This window comes from Leptonotus elevatus, chromosome 2, assembly GCF_054856555.1.
Source record: "Leptonotus elevatus isolate MCC_2025b chromosome 2, RoL_Lele_1.0, whole genome shotgun sequence".
Lineage (NCBI taxonomy): Eukaryota > Metazoa > Chordata > Actinopteri > Syngnathiformes > Syngnathidae > Leptonotus > Leptonotus elevatus.
This window is the reverse complement of record NC_141240.1, coordinates 19,788,343-19,813,333: the sequence shown is the minus strand read 5'-3', so window position 1 is coordinate 19,813,333 and position 24,991 is coordinate 19,788,343. Positions and strand designations below refer to the sequence as shown.

The 24,991-nt window shown below is 41.5% G+C and overlaps 1 protein-coding gene across 1 annotated transcript in view; it reads left to right on the top strand.

Moving 5' to 3' along the window:
• Nucleotides 1-1,074: 1,074 nt before the first annotated feature.
• LOC147178726 (diacylglycerol kinase zeta-like) overlaps nucleotides 1,075-24,991 on the top strand; it is a 72,371-nt gene continuing 48,454 nt past the window's right edge. The window contains 2 exon segments of the mRNA XM_086067661.1: nucleotides 1,075-1,161; nucleotides 20,292-21,433. Of these exon segments, the coding sequence (XP_085923787.1) occupies nucleotides 20,457-21,433 (977 nt within the window). The 5' untranslated portion in view covers nucleotides 1,075-1,161; nucleotides 20,292-20,456.

The window sequence follows — 24,991 nt, the reverse complement described above, 5'->3', positions numbered from 1 at the left end:
CAAAAAAGGGGTATGTGTAGTAGTTACAAAAAAAGGGGGGGGGGTGAGGGGGGAAGTATTTTCTTCAGGCATGTAACAGGGCAACTAACAGTGAGGACCTGATCGCGGAATTGTTGTTATTAGTCACTTCCGGGTTTTGAGCCGGACGGGCCGGGAATGAGAGAATCACGGCGGGCGCGTGAAAGTATCCGTGTGGTTGTGGGTGTGTGTGGGCATGAGTGTGAGCGTGAGCGTGGCAACTGGCAAGCTCTCGTGCGTGTCAACGTTTACGAAAATTGAGTACTGATTAAATAAACAGCGACGATGACGATAAAGACGGAAGGAGAGAAGTGTGAACTTCTAGAAGAGAAATGAAATTAAATGGAGGACGAAGAAACCTCTGAGGAAAACAGTGGAGGACTGAGAGAAGTGAGATATGAGTGACACTGTAAAAACTACTGAGTTGGAGAGAAATGCGAGCAAGGATTAAGTCAACACTAATCTCTACATACACACACACCTTGTGTGCCTTGTTTAAAGACCTTTGGCTTGTGGATTATTTACTTTGTAGCCTTGTGGGGTAGCCATATTTGAAGTCTTTTTGAGTCATGTGAACTGTAACATTGTGATATTTATCTTCACGTTTACATTGGGTGAATACGTTAAGGCGAACATTTTTTATATATTAATATTTGTGAGCAGGTTGTATATGATTACACTTTTAAATTGTCATTGAGCTGTCAGCTGTCAAACATTTAAGTTCTATGCTGTGTGACACTGAAGATATTTAGAGATTCTACACTGTTCTTTAATTCTTTTGGTTCAGTATGCTTGAACAAGAACATTCCACAAGCTCCTGTCAAAATGAGGCAGGCTTAAACCTTTGAGCAGAAGACTTCGAAAATTGTCCCTCATGGATATCAACATCGATCAGGTGTTAGTTACAGGCATGAACCACCACGATTGTTCTCGGAAGGAAAAAGCAGTTGATGGAGAGGAATTCCTTAGAAAAGACGATCGAGATGGAGGATTTAGTTCCAGCTCATCTACTTCTTCACTACGCTCCTGCTCCCCTCTTCCCCCTTTTACCCCCAGCCTGCCTCCAAACTGTATAGAGGAAGAGAAGGAGATGCTTTTCGGCTGCTCCAAATCATTCACTGGGCTAAAACTCTTCACAAGAAGGTAAGAGCCAGATAGGCTACAAGTGTAATGATGTATGTTGACGACAGGTGGCGCCATTTGTTCAGTGTTCTCTTCACCAGCGTTTTAACATTTATTTCCTGGTAGGTGGCGTCAAACTCATTTGATGTCGTGTGGGCCGGACCAGTAAAATCATACCATAATATTAATAGAAAATACAATAAGTTGGTGTTTAGTGTTTACCCGTTTGTTTTGAATGCAAAGCAATACAAGTACATGTTTAGAAAACCATTGCCGGCAACCAAATCTGCAATTTGCTTAAACTTATCATCTACATGTGTGCATTTTAACTGAGCATATTGATTGTAAATAAAGTAAGAAAATTTTTAAGTCACAGGCATTTGGATTGCACGTTAAAATCTAATACATTTATGATGATACAAGAAGTGATATGTAGAACACCAGTTTTGTCATCTGTGGTTGTGCCAGTCAAATTTTGGATGCTGGCAAAGTGCAACCTTAAAGGCTTTTTTTCTCCCCTGAAAATCCAGGTTATTTTACAAATTTTCCATGTGTTGGACTGCAAAGTCGAGAAGGGGGGGAAAATGTACAATCAATAGCATTCGCGTGAATGCTTGTTACTTTCTGAGTTAATTACGTACTGTGTATATCAACAGATGGGATTCCTTACTCCCATTACTGGAAATTCCAGTTGGATGTTATTCCCCCCTACATGTCTGACTATTTCTTGACACATTCAAGAGCTCTCTGAAAGAAAAATTGAATCATTTTATTGCATCACGCCACACTACTATTCCTTTTGTTGTAAATTTATTCGGTGCCTTTCAAGTTGATTGTTTTCTGTATAGTATATTGGGAAAGTGTTGTTACACTCACAGTATCAAGGAAGTACATGCTGGTTTATTTTTGTCCCTAGTTGAGGCTCTCATGCTCTCTGTCACACGGCCACACCCTTCTCTCTCACTCTCTCTCTGTCTCTCGCTCTCGCTCTTGCTCTCTCTCGTTAGCTAAGCTTCTGATTCCCTGTCACTATACAGGAAGACTTAGTGAGATCAAATAGGAGAGGAAGCATGGTTGGATAGTTTACTTCGGACTTTGCAGGTTTGTTTATTTACTCTGCTTATGTTTTCAATGAATAGTATCATAAATGGCATTACTGGAGAGACATTAATTTGGTCGGATTCAGTGATTTTGGGGCAGATGCAGTGCTGTGTGGTGTTCTTCGTAACTTTTACACTTGTTTCATGGTTTCATTATTGTACAAGATGTCCTCAAAAAAAAAAAAGTCTTTGAGTAACAAAAACACAATACTGTGTTGAGTCGATAAATTATTTTCTGTTATGCATCAAATTATTGTGTGAATGCACTCAAATATAAAATGTATGGGTCTTGCACTTGACACAGAAATATTTATTTTACAAACCAAACCACAAGTTAAAAATGTTAATAAGAAGCACAGCTTTGGTTAAAGACCTCCAAAAATGTAGGTAGAAGGAGTCCGGGTGACTTCTTCTCTGAGATGAGAAAGGAGCAAGTGTTGTAGATTATGGAATAGTAATACATCATTTAGCAAAATATAAATGCCAGCAACTATATTTGAAGTTGAACCCACTTTGCAGCATCACCATTTAAAAACTCACATCGAAATGGAAAGTCTTGGATGACATGCATGGGTGACTGCATGTTCGGTGGAGTTGTAGATAGTGGTGGTGAGGGGAAGGTGGTTGGCCAATGGTCATCATCACACCGCAGCAATCAGCTGTACACTTCTGTGTTGGTCATCAACAAATAAGACAAAAAAATATAAACCTACTTGCTTGTGAAGTGTTGATCCTTAATGTTAATTGAACGGAAATCTCACAAGTTATGCTCCAATTCAGATTTCATGCTTAGTCTGGGCAAGTACCCTTTTTGTGCGTGATTACACTACATTATTATGCACAGAGTAAAAATACAGTAACTAATGTCAGCCTTGAGCATGTTTTTGACCAATAAAGCCGTCATTAAAAATATATCATGTTTTCTCACTGGAGAATCTGTTAGAATGTTTGGTGGTTGTTATGGAACACTCTCTGTGTATTTGCATCGTGTACCACTATTTTACATGTAAATATTTAACCCAGCAGCAGCTCTGGAAAGTCTAACACACACAGTCACTTTCTTGTCAAACTTCATTCAACCCTTTCCATGATGTCAATGTTGGTAGTTCTGCTGTTGGTTGGTCGTTGGACAGAGATGTTCGAAATATGCTGTCATCCACTTATTTGAAATTGCTGTGGTGTATTGTCATTATAGCTGTCTTTAGAGGTTCAAGACTGTTTGTGTTGTGTTATGTTTTACATAATTTAAGTTCAACAAATAGTTACCGGTAAAGTCAGTCCCACAACATCTCACGCCAACGTTGTGCATGAACAAGTTCAGTGAATTGTCCATTTATGAGCTTGTTTATATTTTGGGTGAACCTCAACGGAAAGTACTGTATTTCTGCCTGCTTGTGAGCACACTCATTCTGACGTTTATGAACATCTCTCTCTCTCTCACAGTTTAACTTTGTTCAAGAGAGTGTGTGCCAGATTTCCATAGAGCTTACCAGGCGAAAACACGGCTAAAACACACATCGGAACGGCCCTAAAAGGAAAGTCGAGTCAAAACTTTTCTTCACCATAATACGTTCTATGCACTCCCCCCATTAGTCTAAGCGCTATATTCTGATTAATATTGCATTGATGGAATATAAAATAAGCAGATTAAGCCATTCTTAACCATCTTGGGGCTGGGGGGGCTGTCATTTTACCTTTACCATTTCCTATCAACTGAAAATGACATCTAAGGTCTCAGCTTACGAATGTCACATGACCAAGCCCCAAAATAGGTGAGCCATAACGGTTGTTACCTGAGGCCTAAGTTGCAGTCAGTTTGCGTTTCTGGCCACGCATTTCCATATATAGTCAATGTAGTTAGCGTGGTCACATGCGATTGCATGCCGGGCCATGCGTTTCAAGTGAACATTTTCGTCCGTCACCCATTTTACATAACCTTGCCCTCGCAAGATGTATTCTCGCGGTATTTGTGAGTTCCCAAACTCCTGAGAATCCATCTTGTACCCCTCCTATTGATTTCCACCAATACGAACCACTGATGGTTCGGACCAATCACAGAGCGACATTGTATTTGGGGGCGGGATATGCAGCTGTGACAAAAGCCGCCGGAAGAAACAAACCAAAAATGGCGACACCGGTGGACGAATGCGTGGACGCTTCATTTAATTCTGTTCTCGCTGAACTAGTCTCTTGTATCCGCATATCAACATTGCAAAACTGACAACATGAACTCAACACCATGATATCAGCTAGTTACAGTAGTCACATGTCGGTGACGACATTTTCATCCTTTGCCGTGATTGGTCGTAAACAAAAGTTAGGTCGACGTGCACACGATTCTGCTTCGTCCAATCAGTTCGATGTGTTGTACAGCATGCCCCGCCTTTCCCGTTCAAATCAACGCGGAGCAGTCCCAGACTGATATTATGGAGAACTCCCTTGAGTGAAGCACAAATAAATCTGGCTATTGCCAGGCTAATTTCACAATGCTTTGCTGATGTGAATGTTTGGCGGCGACGCTGACACTCAATCGGCGTCGAGAATGAACTTACTACGTAACATGAAGAAGCAGTACAAACAGACACATAGCCAAATAAAGTAAAAAACAAAACAAATACAGACACAGTGTGGTGAAAACCCCCCAATGTGGGACAATATCATGGTGGTCTGTGGGACCTGGTGCTATACAACATAGCCAGCTTCTCAAGGGGACCAAGCCAAAAAGAAACAGATTTAGGTAATGGGGAGCAAGCAAGTTGGCATATCTGGTGAGTGGATTGTTGTTTACAGCTGTTGAACTGTCAACCAAGATAGCATTTAGACGTTAAAAACAGCATTTATCAACCTTTTTTTCTGTTGGAGGAGGAGCCCAACCATTTTCTCCCCTCGAGTAACCCCGATATAGTCATCTTTGCGAAAAAAGCATGCAAGGTGATGCAATTTTGTTTTCGGTCTGGACCTAGCATTTGGCACTAAAGTCATTTTTAGTCGACCGCAAGTGGCAATACAAGGCAAAATGGCTGCCCTGAGATGAAAAACAGGTGGATTTTTTTGCTTAACTTATATTACACAAACACAAAATTATTCAGTATACTGTGTTTAGACTAGTGGTTGCGCATAGAACATATTATTGTCACAAACATTTTCACTTCCCCTATAATATTTGTGTGGGAAAACACCCAATCAAAATCACCACCCACAGTCACGCACACACATGGGTCATCAAAATGCAAAGAATGGAGGAAAACCTATTGAAGGCAACAGCACTACTTCAGACTCTGCCTCCACCATTAATATGGCAGCTTCTTATTATTACAGAAAATAATTTAATTTAAAGGTTAGTGAAAATTCCGGTGGGAAAATGTTTTGAGTAAACTTTGCCCGCCAGGTTTCAAAAGCAACTCCTCACATCAACACAAAAGCAAACATGAAATGACACATTGAACTAAAGCACCCTGGTATGTGCGACTCCGAGTGACTTAAAAAAATAAATAAATGAAAAGATGGCAACGGCAAGCCAAAACCGATCCTTAGCATTAGAAAACATTTTCCACTATTTGAAGTACTTTTTTTTTTTTTTAAGAGCTCAGTATTGTTCATTCGGAAATGTCATCATCATCATTGCTCTTTTTTTTTTTTAACTCTTTGACTGCCAGACGTTTTCAGAAAAGGGATGCCGTCAGTGCCAGCCGATTTAAGCATTTTGACTGATCTTTCAAGGTCCACAGAAAATGTTCTGTTTGGACTATGGAAACACACGTACTACCAAATGAAAGATTGGACTTTCATCTTTCATCAGAAAAAAAAGTTTGTTTCTACCTTATTCCGTTCTTTAGTAATCAACAATAGAAAATGGTTAGTTTGACCCAATTTCGCCTGTTTTGGACCAAAATACGGAGAAATCAAGCTTTTAGTGAAACTATATTATTTCATGCATTCTAGTGAATTTTACACTTCTTTTTGTCCATGAATGATGCCACAAACACCTAAATAGTGCTTTACTTCTATAAAACACTACCACCAAGAATGAAAAAGTGTTTTTTGATAGCAAAATACGTTTATTTACATTCAACAGTGTAACAATTTGACAACAATTTGGCAAACTATTTACAAATGTGTGCAACTGTGGTGCTATTTACAAATATGTGGATGTTTCAACGACAGTTTTTCTTTTTGTAACACTCTCCTGCGTGCAAGAAGACGCAACAGCATTTGCACAACAGATTGCCTCTTCGCGTGCTCCACTTTCTTGCAGGCCGTTTTTTCCGGGGAATAGCAAGTATATACTGCAGTGTGTGTTGCCATCAAGTCTAATATCAGGATCATGCTACGGTTTCGTTACGTCTCGCTTCCTCGTGTCCTTCAGTTGCTACACCGGGTTGTAAGAGATGTTCTGATCCATTTTATCCACTCCATTCATGGTGGCATCGTAGTCCAGAAACAGTGTCTTCTCCGTGATCAGACTGTACCCGCTCCTCCGATGAATATGCATTGGACTCGGGGTACTCTTCATTGTCCGACAAAATGTCCGCATGTGAAAGCTCCGGCGTTAGCAGCGGTAGCCGCGCTAGCCGCGCTAGCCGGTGAGGCTTACTACGTGATCATAACAGTCGCGTCAAGGCTTCCAACTTTGGCGTCAAGCTCGGAGTCATCATCATCATCATCATCAATCTGCATTGGTCGATGCCAACTCTCCATCGCCCGATCGAATGTCCGATTGTGTAGAAGTACCCGGTCGGTTATTGTGCGCGTTTTCCGGCCTTAGCAGCGCTAGCCGCGCTTAGCCGGTGAGGCTTACTACGTGATCATAACAGTCGCGTCAAGGCTTCCAACTTTGGCGTCAAGCTCGGAGTCATCATCATCGTCGACATCAATGCGCTTTTTAGTATTGATTGATGCTTTCCGTCTTTGAAAAAAATGCTCAAGCGTGAGCTGCTTGCAACCGGTTGCTTGGTCAGCCATTGTGGCTTCATCAGCCATTGTCTCCTCAACACTCTAGCTCCGCCTCACGTCTTCTACTGACGCCCACGGTGGGCGGCCCATCCAACCTTGTGCAAAGAGAGTCATCGCTGCCCTCTAGGGGCCAAAACGAGTCTTTTACTAATCAGATCTGCCTGATACTTTCAGCACAGCTGCCCAAGGCTTTCCTGCACCCGTTTTCAAAAAAAACAAAAAAAAACATAGGGGACGTCTTTTAACTCTTTGACTGCCAGACGTTTTCAGAAAAGGGATGCCGTCAGTGCCAGCCGATTTAAGCATTTTGACTGATCTTTCAAGGTCCACAGAAAATGTTCTGTTTGGACTATGGAAACACACGTACTACCAAATGAAAGATTGGACTTTCATCTTTCATCAGAAAAAAAAGTTTGTTTCTACCTTATTCCGTTCTTTAGTAATCAACAATAGAAAATGGTTAGTTTGACCCAATTTCGCCTGTTTTGGACCAAAATACGGAGAAATCAAGCTTTTAGTGAAACGATATTATTTCATGCATTCTAGTGAATTTGACACTTCTTTTTGTCCATGAATGATGCCACAAACACCTAAATAGTGCTTTACTTCTATAAAACACTACCACCAAGAATGAAAAAGTGTTTTTTGATAGCAAAATACGTTTATTTACATTCAACAGTATAACAATTTGACAACAATTTGGCAAACTATTTACAAATGTGTGCAACTGTGGTGCTATTTACAAATATGTGGATGTTTCAACGACAGTTTTTCTTTTTGTAACACTCTCCTGCGTGCAAGGAGACGCAACAGCATTTGCACAACAGATTGCCTCTTCGCGTGCTCCACTTTCTTGCAGGCCGTTTTTTCCGGGGAATAGCAAGTATACACTGCAGTGTGTGTTGCCATCAAGTCTAATATCAGGATCATGCTACGGTTACGTTACGGTTTCGTTACGTCTCGCTTCCTCGTGTCCTTCAGTTGCTACACCGGGGTTATAAGAGATGTTTTGATCCATTTTATCCACTCCATTCATGGTGGCATCGTAGTCCAGAAACAGTGTCTTCTCCGTGATCAGACTGTACCCGCTCCTCCGATGAATATGCATTGGACTCGGGGTACTCTTCATTGTCCGATCGAATGTCCGCTTGTGCAGCTCCGGCGTTAGCAGCGGTAGCCGCGCTTAGCCGGTGAGGCTTACTACGTAATCATGAACAGTCGCGTCAAGGCTTCCAACTTTGGCGTCAAGCTCGGAGTCATCATCATCATCATCATCAATCTGCATTGGTCGATGCCAACTCTCCATCGCCCGATCGAATGTCCGATTGTGTAGAAGTACCCGGCCGGCTATTGTGCGCGTTTTCCGGCCTTAGCAGCGCTAGCCGCTCTAGCCGCGCTTAGCCGGTGAGGCTTACTACGTGATCATAAACAGTCGCGTCAAAGGCTTCCAACTTTGGCGTCAAGCTCGGAGTCATCATCATCATCATCAATCTGCATTGGTCGATGCCAACTCTCCATCGCCCGATCGAATGTCCGATTGTGTAGAAGTACCCGGTCGGCTATTGTGCGCGTTTTCCGGCCTTAGCAGCGCTAGCCGCGCTAGCCGCGCTTAGCCGGTGAGGCTTACTACGAGATCGTAATAGTCGCGTCAAGGCTTCCAACTTTGGCGTCAAGCTCGGAGTCATCATCATCGTCGACATCAATGCGCTTTTTAGTATTGATTGATGCTTTCCGTCTTTGAAAAAAATGCTCAAGCGTGAGTTGCTTGCAACCGGTTGCTTGGTCAAGCCACAATGGCTTGAACCAGCCATTGTCTCCTCAACACTCTAGCTCCGCCTCACGTCTTCTACTGACGCCCACGGTGGGCGGCCCATCCAACCTTGTGCAAAGAGAGTCATCGCTGCCCTCTAGGGGCCAAAACGAGTCTTTTACTAATCAGATCTGCCTGATACTTTCAGCACAGCTGCCCAAGGCTTTCCTGCACCCGTTTTTGAAAAAAAAACAAAAAAACATAGGGGACGTCTTTTAACGTCCTCGGCGCCCTTCCCTAGGTTTATGCTAAACGTTTTATAATGTTTATGGCAGTCAAAGAGTTAACGTCCTCGGCGCCCTTCCCTAGGTTTATGCTAAACGTTTTATAACGTTTATGGCGGTCAAAGAGTTAATATATATATATATATATATATATATATATATATTTTTTTTTGTGTGTGTGTGTGTGTGTGTAGGTGAGTATGTGTATGTGCGTGCGTGCGTGCGTGCGTGCGTGTATTTGTTAGCTCACCAGAAAACCTATTAGAAAAAATCTCATACCGTTCACCTAAACCGAACACCAGGAGACCCGAGGGGACCAAAGAAAACCAAGGAAGGTGAAATCCAGCACCGACCAGACACCCCCCCACCAGAACTCCTCCCCAGCCCAAGAAACATCCAGACCCCAACAAATCCAAAAAACATAAAATCAGGGAGGCCTCAAGAGACCAAAGGAGAGACCGAGAAAAGGAAGGAAGGACAGACGAAGCCGCGTTAGATCCGCAGACACCAGCCTCCACCGATTCAATAACCTGAGGAGGAAACAGATTGTGTCTGAGTTTCGGTAGATGCTGGTGTGGTGGATCTGGCATGCATGAAAATCTCCACCAAAGAGGGGAGCCGTCGACCCCCGCCGGAACAGAGCAAGCGCAACACCTCAGGGCCCCCCAGGCCGCGGCAGCGCCAAAGGACGACCCCCGGGCCCCGCCAGGGCCACCGGCCGGAGAGCAAACCCAGGAGCAGGAGCGCCCCCCGCCCCAACACGGCCCGTGCCCCCGGCCCAACGCAGCAGGACGGGGCACTGCAGGCCCACCAGGCACCCCACCGGCCCCCAACCCCCGCACCCCCCACGACCCCCTGCCCCCCATCCACCCCCGCCACCCACCCCCAGCACCCCGCAACCCCCACCACCGCCCCCCCCCAACAAAGCCGCCCACCCCGACCAACCGGCAGCCCCCCAACCCCCGGGGACACGGAGAGGGGACCGCAGCACTGCTCTATACTGCGGCCCCCAACCGATGGCACCCCCACACGCCCCCCCCCACACAAGTTGTGTGGTGTATTAAAATTGGAGGGGAGTTGTAGGGTGAAGACGGTGTTTCCACCCTACCCCACCCCCCAAAGTGTGTTATGTGCCCTATATGTCTATAAAAGTGTATTGTGCAAACCTAGTGTAGTGAGTTAAGAGGAGTGACCAGCGGGGCCCTCCCCAACCGGGCGGGGGCAGGAGGCGCACCGGCCCACCAAGCCCCCACCCACCCCACCAGGACCCCGGCAGGCATATGGGACCCGTCCGGAGGGGCGATAGGGCTCGCCCCCCGGATACTGGGTCCCACCCGAGGTGACAGGACGCCCACCGGAGCGGGGCGGGCACGACACCAAACCCCAGCCACCCCCGCCGGCCCCCGTAGCACCGAGACCCGGGCCATGGATGGAGCCCCCGGCCCAGGGGAGGGGAAGGAAGGTGTACCGGGGAGGGGGAAGGGAGGGGGGAAGTGGACGACAAGAAGGGCAGGGGGCAGCGGCAGGGACGCAAGGAGAGGGGGAGAGGAGGAGGAAGGGTGACGAGGGAGAGGGGACAGGGAGGCGGAGGACGGGCGGGGAGAGGCGAGGAGGGAGAGGCAGCAAGGGGGAGGAAGGGGGAGGGGAGAGGGAACCACCGGGCACCCCGGCGGCCCACAGGCCCCGAACCGCGTCGCCGGGCCCAGAGCGACGCCCCCGACACCAGGGAAAGCCCCGCAACGCAGCACCCCCCAAGAGACCCAGGGAACGGCCAAGACGCAGCCGCCACCCAGCAGCCAACAGAGGGGCAGACCCGCCCACGCCCAGCCAGGGGGGACAGCACCCACAGAATTAACCCACTGGCATGCCGTGAATCCGAATATCAACCCCTGGTGCCCATCGGAGGTGAATCCGCTCGATCCCGCTGGCAGCAGCCGGGTTCCTGACTATAGAAACACAACCATTAGTTACAAATTGCCTAATACAGAAACATCAATGCAAGTTATAACGCTGCTGTGGCTCTCGCTAACAGGCAGAATTAAAATCCAAGTTTAGGTTAAAAAATTCTATATACGTAGACCATGTTTCTTTAAATTTTGACATTTGGTTTTTATTTGAGGCAGATATTTTTTCCATTAAAATATGATTTATTAGGAGGTTAGACCATTGGTCGATATTCAAAGTTTGTTTATTTTTCCAGTTAACAAGAATTGTTTTTTTTGCGATAGTAAGGGCTACAAGTATAGATTGAAATTGTTTATGTGGTAAGTCAATTGTTGTTAAGTCACCTAGCAAACACAAGTTTGGAGAGAACGGTATCCTACAGTCCAAGACAGCGGAAAGTTTTTCTAAGACTTTAGTCCAGAAACACATAACCGGAGTACATAACCATAAAGCATGAAAATAAGTGTCTGTAGTGTTTTGTAAACACTGGAGACAAATGTCGGAGTCTGAGCGTCCCATTTTCTTCATCATATATTGAGTAATGTATGTTCTGTGAATAATTTTATATTGGATAAGTTGTAAATTTGTGTGTTTTGTCATTTTAAAAACATTTTCACAAACTTGAATCCAAAAGACAGATTCCGGAGCTATAGACAAGTCTGTTTCCCATTTTGAGATGGGTAAAGACGTTTTATCAGTATATGAAAGTAACTTATATATTTTTGAGAGTTTTTTTGTTGTTGTCGGAGAAAGCTTGGTAATATCTTTAGCTAAAACAGGCGGTTGGAGCGTACCCTGGAGTGTTGGAATTTGTTTCTTTATCATACTTTTGACTTGCAAATAATGTAAAAAGTTTCCGTTTTTTATTTTATATTTTTGGAGCAAGGATGTATATGATATAAACATATTATCTGAGAAGAGATGGTGGAGATGTGTAATTCCTTTCTGCTCCCACACATTCAAATAAAACGATTGGTTGTTAATTTGAAAGTCGGGGTTATGCCATAGGGGAGAAAGCCCGCTGGGCTCTACTTGGGCTTTTGTCATTTCTAGTGCCTTCCACCAGGCAGTCAGGGTGGCGGAAATCATTGGATTTTTAAAGCAGTTATGTCGCTTAATCGATGTTGTAATAAAGAGTAAATCTAGGAGTCTGAGGTTATTACAATCCTTCTGTTCTAGTTCCAGCCAACAGTTAGTATCTCTATTGGGTTGTGCCCATAAAATAATATATTGTAGCTGGTTGGCTATATAATAGTGCATAAAATTTGGTGCCTCTAGACCTTTTTCTGAAGAGTAGATAGACTAATCTTTGCTTCTTTTTTTTTTCCAGTAAAATTTTGTAACGGCTGAGTCCAACAACTGGAACCAGTTAGCCGTAGGTTTAAATGGAATCATTGAGAAAAAATAGTTTATTTTGGGTAAAACTTTCATTTTAATAGTGGCTATTCGTCCTATTAGAGAAATAGGAAGATTATTCCAGCGCTCCAAGTCACTATAAATGCTATCCAGAAGTGGAGTGAAATTTAAATTAACTAAATCAGTTAATTTAGGTGAGATTTTTATGCCTAAGTATTTTAAATTACCTATAGGAAATGAGTAGTATGGGTCCTGGCTTGCAGGGTTCCATGAATTTTCTGTAATAGGTAGAAGTGTTGATTTTGTCCAGTTAATAGAATAGTCTGATAACTGTGAGAATTTAGTTATTAAGTTAAATACTTCCCCTAACGAAATAGCAGGCTTTTCTAAATAAAGTAAAATATCATCGGCATATAGATTAATTTTATGTTCTGTTACCCCAGAGTGAATTCCTTGAATCATTCTTTCCTGGCGTATGGCTAATGCAAGCGGTTCAATAAATATTGCAAATAATAAAGGCGACAGTGGGCATCCCTGTCTTGTGCCTCTCTGTAGAGTAAAACTCTTAGATATAATCCCATTAGTAGTAACAGTAGCTTTAGGAGAATCATATAATACTGACACCCAGTGAATAAATGACTTCCCAAAGCCAAATTTATTTAAAACAGCAAAGAGGAAGGACCAGTTAACTTTATCAAAAGCTTTTTCTGCATCCAATGATATAATAACTGCCTTTTTATCATGCCACTGTGACATACTAATAAGGTTAAAGAGCCTTCTAATATTATTAGTAGAGTGACGTTCTTTAATAAAGCCTGTTTGGTCGCTATGAATGATTGTCGGGATTACTGTTTCTAATCTGGATGTAAAAGCCTTAGTGATAATTTTAATATCAGTGTTAATTAGTGAAATCGGACGGTAACTTGATGGAAGGGTGGGGTCTTTTTCTGGCTTTAATAAAAGTTTAATTGCTGCTGTATTCATGTGTGGGCGTATGTGACCATTAGTTTTAATTTCTGTTACTACTCTTAAGAATAGTGGAGCAAGCATTGACCAGAAGTGCTTTAAAAATATAGCCGGATAACCATCCGGGCCGGGTGCTTTGCCATTTGGCATACTATCTAGAGCACTGTACAACTCGTTTATAGTAAGTGGTGCATCTAACATATCTTTATATTCAGTAGTTACCTGAGGTATATTTAAGCTACTGAGGAATGCCTCAATATGCTCTGGGTTAGGTTTATTAGTTTCTGAGTATAGGTTGTGATAATAATTATAAAAAATTTGATTAATTTCTTCTGGTGATTGTGTACATTCACCAGTTGTACCTTTAATAGCCGTTATAAGCGATTTTTCCCGATTACGTTGAAGTTGGTTTGCAAGAAATTTACCTGATTTGTTATTATATTCAAAGTTGTTGTATCTCAATTGTTGTATTATAAACTCTGTCTTTTTAGTTAACATATCGTCTAACTGTATTTTTGTATTTTGTAAGTCAGTCCATATTTGGTTATTTGGGTTTATTGCGTACTCATCCGTCAGTTGTTTAATTTTATCTTCCAAGTCTTTTTCTAATTTTTGATCCTGTTTCTTTTTATAAGATGAATATGATATAATTTTACCTCTAATTACTGCTTTCCCAGCTTCCCAGAGAAGAGCTGGAGATAGGTCTGGGGAGTCATTTATTTCCAAAAAGTCTGCCCATTCTTTTCTTATAATTTTGTCAAATTCTGCGTCGTTTAGTAGTGAGATGTTAAAACGCCATGTAGGTGGTGGTTTAAAGGTATAATCAACTTGTAGGGAAAAGGGAGACTGGTGCATGGTGGCTAATAATAATAGGATGTATTTTTGTAACGGTTTTATCAGCAATAGAATTATTTGTAAGAAAAAAATCAATTCTTGAAAAGGACCGGTGCACAGCGGAAAATAAGGTAAATTCCTTCTTATTTGGGTTTTTAAGTCTCCAGCTGTCGACGAGGCCAAAGTCATCCATATATTCCCCTATTACTTTTGTAGATTGTGATCGCCTTATACATGTTGTTTTATTAGAACGATCTATTAATGGATTTAAGGTTGTGTTAAAGTCTCCTCCAATAATAATAGTAGAGTTCGCTGCTAATTCAAACAGCTTAGAGAAAAATTCATGGAAAAAAGCCGGATCATCATTATTAGGGGCATATAAATTACCGAATGTATATATTTTATTAAATATAGTCACCTGAATAATAATGTATCGGCCCTCTGGGTCTGTTATTGTATTATTTAGAGTAAAGAGTAAATTCTTATGTATGAGTATACAGACTCCCCTTTGTCTACTGTTATAAGGGGCAGAGTACGCTTGGCTAAAATTTTTATCAATAAGTAATTTTTCTTCAGATTTTTGTAGGTGGGTTTCTTGTAGGAGGCAAATATCTGCTTTTAATTTTAAGAGATGGTCTAAAGTTTTTATTCTTTTTGCCTGTGAGCGAGCGCCACAAACATTCCAGGAAACCAGAACTAATTTATGCATACAAATAATATAAACTCAGTCCTATGTATATATCTGTATAGGTCATTTGCCACCACTGGCATGTTATAGGATAGAATCAAAGTGGTTAGGTGATTTATATAGTTTGTATAAAATATGAGGTAACGTATAAGGTAACGTGTAAGGTAACGTGTAAGGTAACGTGTAAGTAAATAAAACAGTGCAAAAACGAGTAGGGCGGTGAAAGTGAAGGAAATTAACAGGGGATTAAACATAACAATACACCAGTAACCCAAGCGAGATTTTTTTATTTTTTATTTAAATATACTTTAGATATAGTTGTGTATTAATATTATATTTATAATATAGCCTAAACATAATAAGTATTCATATTTTTGGTTTTATAACCACATATACAGTATATGTATACACCTAGTAATCAAACTAAGTTTAGTTCCACCAATGCTAATTAGAACAGCCAGGGAGTGGAATTGGGGTTCCGGAATAGTTGGCCATCGATATATAACTTATCAACGGCTATCGTAGTCCGTTTACCCTCCTGCCTATTTTGTTTCATTATAGGAAACAGTACCTTTCGCCGCTCATTGATCTCTCTCGGGAATTGATCATTCATTCCAAATGAGGTCCCTTTAAGCTCCCGTCCTTTACTTTTAACAAATAATTTCTGTTTAAAATGCTCAAACTTGGCAATAATAGGACGGGGTTTGTTGCCTCTACGGGCTCCAAGCCGATGTACCCGGTCAAAAGAGATGTTATTTACCGTCTCCTGAGGAATTTTTAATGAATTCGTCATAATTTTTTTTATCTCAACCTCTGGGTTATCAGAGGTATTCTCAGATATACCTGAGAATATTAAATTCTCCCGCATACTACGGGATTGGACATCTAAAACTGTTTCTTTTAGCGTTTTATTCTCTTTTTTCATAGTTTCCAGCTCGACTGAAACAGCCGTGAGTGTAGAATGTAGCTCGGCATTTTCCTGTTTAAGGACACTTACCTGCTGACTGACGAATTCCAGGCTTACCTTTAATTCTTTGACGTCCTCGAGGATGAGGCCGAGGACGTCAAGTTTTTTATTTATGGACTCCAGCACATGACCGAAACGTCCGTAGGGGTTAGGTCGTCCGTGTCCGTCGCTGAGTCGTTTTTCCTCTTCTTCGAAGAAGGTTTCTTCGACGGTTTCTCGACGGAAGGATCCTCCATCGCGCAGCTGTAAAAATATCCGTCGATGAAACGTTCAAAGTCCTCCACGTTGGGTGGTATTTCAGATCTGCCGGATGAAAGAGAGAAGAGAAAAGCCAAGATATATGATGGTTAAATTTGGATTAGTTTAGTATAATAGAGCTAGTTCTATCTTAGCAGCAGGGCGCCGCCATGTTAGGGTTTCTGGTCTCGCTGTAGGTCTCGCGATAGTCACAGCATCTCGTGAGCGACTTCCTCTCGTGAGCGACTTCCTCTCGTGAGCGACTTCTACTACTTGAAGTACTGCCCTGTTTTTGCTTTGATATTCCTCGAATCACGTTTGAGGGCCTAAACCAGGGGTGGGCACACTCGGTCCTCGAGGGCCGGAGTCCTGCAGGTTTTGGAGGTTTCCCTTCTCCAACACAGCTGATATATGATCAGCTCATCAGCAAGCTCTGCATAAGCTTGGTAACGATCCTGTTGATTGGAATCAGCTGCGTTGCAGCAGGGAAACCTCCAAAACTTGCAGGACGCCGGCCCTTGAGGACCGAGTTTGCCCACCACTGGCCTAAACTATGATCAAAAACTCACCACACATGATGTGTACCAGGCAATTTTTTTTTAGTTGTCACCCATGACTATAAGGGGAAAAAAAGGGTCTGTAGCACCTACAGAGGTTTAATTCATTCTATGTTTTGAATTATAAGCTATGAATTGAACTACCATCCATCCATCCATCCATTTTCTTAACAGCTTGTCCTCACAAGGGTAGCGGGGGGGCGCTGGAGCTTATCGCAGCTGGCTTCGGGCAGTCGGCGGGGTACACCCTGAACTGGTTGCCAGCCAATCGCAGGGCACACAGAGACAAACAACCATCCACACTCACAATTTCATTTTTAATGTAGCCCTTGATGAAATTGAACTTCCCCAACGCTGCTTTTACCGTTGTGTGTTTTATGCACCCTCCGTTACTTGGGTGAAGTTCCCTCTGTAGGGTGGAACAACACTCTACTAACCATTGATTGGCCGGTAGAGACAGTATGCAACTGTTCAAATTTTTGGGGTCACCCAGACAATTTCATGCTTTCTTTGAAAACACACTGTTGGACATATATCCCAAATCACTCAAAAGTTTGGGTTCGCTTTTTCTTCCACAGAAATGTACTCTTGTTTTATGGCATTTGCTGAAAAACAAAATCACCCCGATTGCACTCTTATTTGTCACTCTAGCATTAACACAACACCTCAAAATTGTTACATTTGTAATTTAATATGCTGAGAAAAGACAAATGCAAATTTGTTATGCTGTCTTTCCGTACACATCAAAGTCCTTGTTCGTGCTGTCAGTTCCGTACAAAAAGCCTTTATAGTTAACAAAAGCGCGGACTAAAACAATGAGCTGACTAACCGCATATATTAGGTTGATATTCATTTTGATGCAGACCTACCCCCATGGCTAACAAGCTTCCTCCAGCAACAAAGCTATTGCAGCGATCAATTTGAACAAAACAAGCTTTCAAATAAGTAGAAACATTATCAAAGTTAAATGATACTAACCCACCACAACAATCACTCACTTACATAAGGAAGGCATTCTTAAATGATCATTCTTTTTCTTTTGCGGTTAATGAAACCGCATGCAAATGTGAATGCTTTTGTTAATGTATAATTTATTTCACTCCTTTGGCATCTCATATAAGCCATTTCTGAGGAAATTTGTAGTTGTATTTTTTGAAAGTGACCTTACTTTTTTTTCTATTACGGCCTGAATTTTTTTTTGTCTATATGGATTTTGCTTACAATATGCTAGATGAATACTGTAAGCCGATTGCAGTATGCTCTACTCACTGGCCCGTCACATGTTCCAGGATGCTCAGTATACCGTAGAACAAGTTAACCACCACCTCCTGTCAGAGCTCAACCAGTAAAGCTGCTGCTTCTCTTTAGGTCAGGAAACATATGACCACTGTCTGTCTATCAGTCATAAAAAAAGCAATTCTCCAGGAATAATTTAATAATAACTTTGACATTTACCCACTATGCAATATCGTAGTGTTGTTTCAATCTCAAGATGTGTTGATATACCAACTCAGGTGGATAATAGATTTAACAATAGTCGCATCTGGCATTTCCCTCTCTCATCTCCCATCATGGTAGGGGATTATAACTCTCCGGGAGCAGATGTTGCATAATAGCAAAATACACACGACACACAAGATGCACACACCAGGCTCAAATGAGAATGAACAGGGATCAGAAGATGAACTAGGCGGATTGTCTGCCAATATCAATATTTGAGCTTGACTCAAAAATATTTTGTCAGTGCCCAACCATTGTTTATACATTACTTTAAACAGATAAATTACGTCCATAGGTCTGGTTTTGGCGTTCTATTGACATTAGTAACACACATGCACCACACACAACAAGCTAAATTGGGGTTTTCAGAATGAATGTAAAAATGAATCATGACCATTACAGATTAACTTAATTTGACCTTCTCTAAACTTTTGAATGTACAATGTGCATCTATTCTGTGTTTGAGTTCTTTTTGCACAACTTGATGTTCTCTAACATAGTGGTTTCCAACCTTTTTTGTCTTGTGTACCCCTGGGTAACCCCCCACTCATACGAATTGATGACTCTCCAAAAGTAGAACACAGCACAATTGATTATGATATGAAAACCATTCAGTTTTGTCTCCTTAATTTTAACATTTAAATCTCAGGCATTGTCTTCTTTTTAAGTAAAAGAAACATAAAGATACAGTATGTTACCTTGAAAATAACCATGAATTATACAGTAAAACAAAATGTAATCAACATGTCATTGTTTTATATAACTCTTGTAACAGTAACCACAAAAAATGGAGCTCATTTGAATAAGTCCCTTTTAAACAGGCATTGAAAATTTAATTATCCATGAATTGACCAATACATTTCTGAGGATGTACAGTCCTATGCCTTTCTGTGATGCTTCTAGTCTTTTTTGTATCTCTGTTGCAACCTGCTGATTACACTGTAACGCTCTAAGCGCAGTCGACACTTTGCTTTGAAAACACCTATTTTGAAGCCTTGCAATGGCGAGGTACTTTTGATCAGTCGATGTGTTTGTCTTGTTCTCATGCTGTCAAAATGTAAACAACATGATGAAGGGGACTGTTTAAATGCCAATTCTATTTGAACCAGGACATTTATTGGTCCCTTCATAGCTCAAACACCAGTTGTAAAATATGCTATTCAGCTAGTAGTACAGCAAGTTGCGCAAAAAGTACAGAAACATTGGACAATTTTTCTATTCAAAAGTTTTGAGAAGTTGAATTTAAGTTCTCCTATAAAGATTTGAGTGTATTTTTTGTTGTTCCTGAAATTTCACATATAAGCCAACTAATCCTAACCCTTTGTGAGTTTTGTACTTCTGCTTATGACCACACCTCCATTAAATTTGTGTTGGAGGGGAGTGAAAATGCACAGAGGAGGACTGAAAAGACGACTACTTTTGTTGTCAACACAGAGTGTTGGCAACCTTGGATTACAAAAGTCATATTTTACTACATTCACAATCAAATAATGAATTTAAAACAAATGTAAATGTGTTGCAAAATATTTTTTTTTGCCGTAATCCTGTGAATAAGAAATAATAATGTGAACCTAGACATGCTTTTCCCCCCCTGCATTGCCTGAATGCAAAGTACCGGTAGTGCTTGATTGCTGTGTTTTGAGTTGCACAAAAGACAAAACCTCTCATGTTGCCATGACACCGCCAGTGTCTAAATGCTGCAAAAGGAAGAACATATTAAGTACATAAATCGTACTTAGAACAATACAGCACTGCATTATTGACCCATTGATGTATTTCTTTTAATTTGCTGCTTGCAATCATTGACCCATTAATGTATTTTTTTAATTTGCTGCTTGCACATTTAACCATTGCATTTGACATATTGAATTGATTAGGAAAATTGTACTGTATTTTTTAGTATATTAAGTGATAAATTCAATGTCGGGCTGCATCTTATGACTAATATTTGTAAACATAATGAGCCCTTTTGAAGTCATCGTCTATGCAAATTTACGGAGCTGTTTAATTTGCAGAGCAGCCTGTTTACCTGGGAGGCGGACCAGTGGGTGACCATCTACCTTCTTTGGTTCCTGTTGTGTCATCTGCTATGATAGCTGACCTTTCAACTTAAAGCTCTGTCTAAGAAGTCCAGAGACAAGACACTACTATGACCAAGCACATCTTACATTCCAAACAGCATGGATTTCTTCTTCCAGCGTCATTTCAATCGATGGCACAAGAGACAGAAGTACTCTGCTACTGTAGGCCAACCTGGGCCTGCAGTCCTGGTCAGCAAAGCACGGAGGCGTTCTAGTATTGGCCTGCCCTCTGCAGCGCTACTAGAAAGCAGGCGCTCATCTAGTGGCTTACCACCACTTCCTTATCAGAGGCGCCCAAGTGTTGGCGTTTTGGTGGCCAGTGGACAGGGGCGACAGTCCATTACAGATTTGGCTTTTAGTAACTCAAGTGAATCAGCTGAAGAAAGCGGACTTGACACACCTCATATATCAATTAAAAAAGAACGGAAAGTATCACAGTATAAACATAATGTTCGCCGCTCTTCCTCTGCTTTCTCTGGCGGGCATCGGAGAATGGCGGTGCGATACTCTCGCCCCTCCAAGGAAAAGTCCATTGAACCTCATTTGCTTGGCTCCTCCATGTTACTTGCAAGTGTTGTCCAGATGGGCAGTGATGCGAAAGAATCGACTGTTGCACTTTGTTCCTGTGCTGGGTCAGATAGTGAGGAAGCCAGCATCCAGCAAGTGGGGGAAAAAACAGATGACATACCCACATCTCAAGCGCATGCAAACCAAGCGGTTATGAAGAAACTCATTAAACCCCGACCCTTTCTCCGACCTCCTCGTTGTTTAAGACGGAACTCCTCCCATCTCCTCCCAGCTGAGACTGTCTACCAGAACAGCAAAATGCCTTATGGGCTTCATGGTCGCTATAGTCATCGAAGATTGAGTCAAGGTCATCAAACTCTAAATACACTGCGTCAGACTTCCACCAGCAGCCTCAGTTTGAGGCAGTTGGCTTCAGCCGATCTAAAGTCGGATCCTGAGGCACTCCTGTGTGAATCTACCCTCCCTAAAAGCTGCTCTTCACCTCTCAGTGGATCAGAGGGATTGACATACTATGATCCATACCTGGAAACATGGGAGAACTTCCTATCGTATGTAATAAACTCTCTCACAAACACCCATCTAGATACACTGTGATGCATTCTGTCTTGCATTGAATTACCATATGCCATGCCATTGCCTTGGTCCACAAGTGAGGACCTGAGGTTGTCGTTTTGTGCGCATCCTTTTGTTAATACATCCTCCTTAGCAAGCTCACAGAATGGGTAGGAAAGAGGTATACATAAATAATTCATTTTAATTAAAAACATTGTTCCCTCTAAGCCGCACACTGCTCTCACCCTCAGTACAAAACAAATATATACAGCACATTAAAAATAATAAAAAAAATAGCTTTATTGGCAATTTCATATTCGCACCGTAAAAAGAAATTGAAAAATGTGGTTGACAGGAAGAAAAATATATATACAAAAGAGCATTTCTGACTGAAATACGTACCATGTTGTGTAATTGTCAAAAGGACCTTGCTCTCTGCCGAAGACGCTCACTAGGTTAATTTAACTAGTCTTGAGTCCTGCACAGCTTATTTACAGTGATATTGTTGATTGTTATTGTTAACATTAAACATGTGGAGGGCTTTGTCTCTGTTAATTACGACTGCTATTTTTGTTAGACCGCTAATTACCATGCTTATTACCATGGTGCCAAGTGCAGTATACGCTAACTTGCCCATAACACTTATTGCTACGGATATTTAAAAAAATGATGAATAAATCCAGGGCAACATTTCTCAAACAGGTCGGAAACAAATAAAATATTTGGTAGATTGTTGCGATGTGTTTGACAATACGTTAATTGGAGACATGCCGTTGTCCAGTGTTCATTCTGTCCACTCGTCATCTCACCAATTGCTTCACAACCAACCGGGCTTAGAACCCCGATTCTGAGTGGGAATGTCTCTGCACAATTGAAGCATACTATATTACCACAATGTACATACTGTATGAAGTGTCGATGGCCGGTGTGTCGTGGAGTTCACATGAGTTCTTGCAGCGCCGATCTGTGAGCATGGATTCAATCCCACGACCTCTGCACCAGAGATGGGAAAGCCAGGTCCAGAAAGTAAAAACCCTGCCAGAGTTTGGCTTTAGCCACAGGTGTTCCTCGTAATAACATCATTTACCTGCCGGTTGAGTACAAGCACGTGTAGCTAAAGCCAAACTGTGGCAGGCTTTTTACTTTCTAGACCTGGATTTCCCAGCTCTGCTCTGCACTGTGAGGCGGATGTGCTAACCAATCATGCACCGTGCCATATACTCTAAAATAACTTATATCTACATCATGTGACTTGCTATCATATCAGGTTTTGGACAGGTGTGATCAGGTTTTGGCCACCGTGTGCATGTCTGATATTTCTCAGCGTTGTTCAAGGAATGCTTAGGAAGTTTGTGTGAATACTCAGACGCATTGAAAATTAGGGGGAGGGGCATTATTTAAAAATGAATATAATTGGTACAATTAAATTAAAAACCCAATTCCCAAAAAGTTGGTACACTATACAAATTGTGAATAAAAACTAAATGCAATTATGTGGAAGTGCCAAATTTCTAGATTTTGTTCAGAATAGAACATAGATGACAGGTCAAAAGTTTAAACTGAAAAAAATTATAATTTTAAGGGAAAAATATGTAGATTGTAAATTTCATGGTGTCAACAAATCAAAAAAAAAAGTTGGGACAGGTAGCAATAAGAGGCTGGAAAAGTAAATTGCACTTATAAAAAAAAAAGCTGTAAGACCAGTTACCGCTAATGAGGTCCATTGGCAACTTGATTGGAGTATAAAAAGAGCTTCTTGGAATGGCAGTGTCTCTCAGAAGCGAAGATGAGAATCACCAATTCCTCCAATGTTGCGGAGAAAGATAGTAGAGAAATATTAGAATGGTGTTTACTAGTGAAAATGTGCAAAAAGGTTGAAGTAATCATCATCTACAGTGCATAATATCATCCAAAGATTCAGAGAATCTGGAACAATCTCTGTGTGTAAGGGTCAAGGCCGAAAAATCATACTGGATGCCCATGATCTTCGGGCCCTTAAATGGCACTGCACCGAAAACAGGAATGCTTACTGTCAGGGAAATCCCAGAAAGGGCTCAGCAATACTTCCAGAAAACATTGTGGGTGAACGCAAGATGAAACTCTAAAGTACGAAGAAGAAGCCATTTCTAAAGCAGACCAAGAAGCGCAGGCGTTTCTCTGGGCCAACGGTTATTTAAAATAGAGTGTGGCAAAGTGGAAACCTGTTTTGTGGTCAGACTAATCACGATTCGAGGTTCTTTGTGGAAAACTGGGGCGCTATATCATACTGACTAAAGAGGACAAGGACAACCCAAGTTGTTATCAGCACTCATGGGTTGCATGAGTGCGTGTGGCATGGACAGCTTCCAGATCTGGAAAGGCATCATCAATGCAGAAAGGTATATTCAGATTCGAGAACAACATATGCTCCCATCTAGGCATCATCACATTCAGAGAAGGTCTTGCATTTCTCAACACGATAATGCCAGACCACATGCAGCACCAATTACAACAGCATGGCTGCGTAGGAAAAGGATCCGGGTATTGAAATGGCCAGCCTGCAGTTTACTTCTTTTACTTATAGAGCACATATGGCGCATCATAAAGGGGAAGGTGCAACAAAGAAAGCCCAAGACAGTTGAACAGTTAGAGAGATGCCTATTAGACAAGAATGGGACAGCATTCCTATTTCTGAACTTGAAAAACTTGTCTCCTCGATCCCCATAATGTTTGCAGACTGTTGCCACAGTGGTGAAAATGACCTTGTCCCAACTTTTTTGAGATTTGTTGACACCATGGAATTTAAAATCAACATAGTTTTCCCTTAAAATTATACATTTTCTCAGTTTAAACTTTTGACCTGTTCTCTATGTTCTATTCTGAATAAAATATTAAAATTTGGCACTTCGCCATAATTGCATTCAGATTTTATTCACAATTTGTATAGTGTCACAACTTTTTTGGAATTGAATTTGTAGTAAGTAACTTCATAATGAAACAAATGATGTAGGAGCATGCTGTTCACTTACTGAAGAAAAAAGTGAAAACTGCCAGAACCATGAGGAAAGGAGAATGAGCGGCTGCATTGAAGGTGTAGGAAAGCATCCTCAGGAAGGAAATTCTGACTATTATGGTGATGTCCATATATGACTAAAATTTCTCTTGTTTGTTGTCCGTTATTTTGTTGGTTTCATCCTGGTTAATGGATAAGGTGAATTAATTTTGTGGGTGGATGTTCCATTGATGTCATATTGACTCAAGGGGAATTCTCAGTGAAATGTAAAGGGTTCCTTCTTGGTCCTTATGCCACCCCTCTGTTATAAAGAAATAGCTTTTTTTTTTAATTATTATTTGATTTTTTGTTAACTATAGTTTATCTACTGCTTATTGCTTTACCAAGTCAAAATGACTATTGTGAGAAGGTAATTAAAAAACAAAGATAATGTAAACTCTGGTACTTGTGCTACACACAACCTTGTTCCAGTAAAAATTCCCAGTATGAAATTGTATGCATGGTAGTATTGTCCAGTAGAATGGTATGGCAGCAGGTTCGATTTCCTACCTTCGCTTTCTGT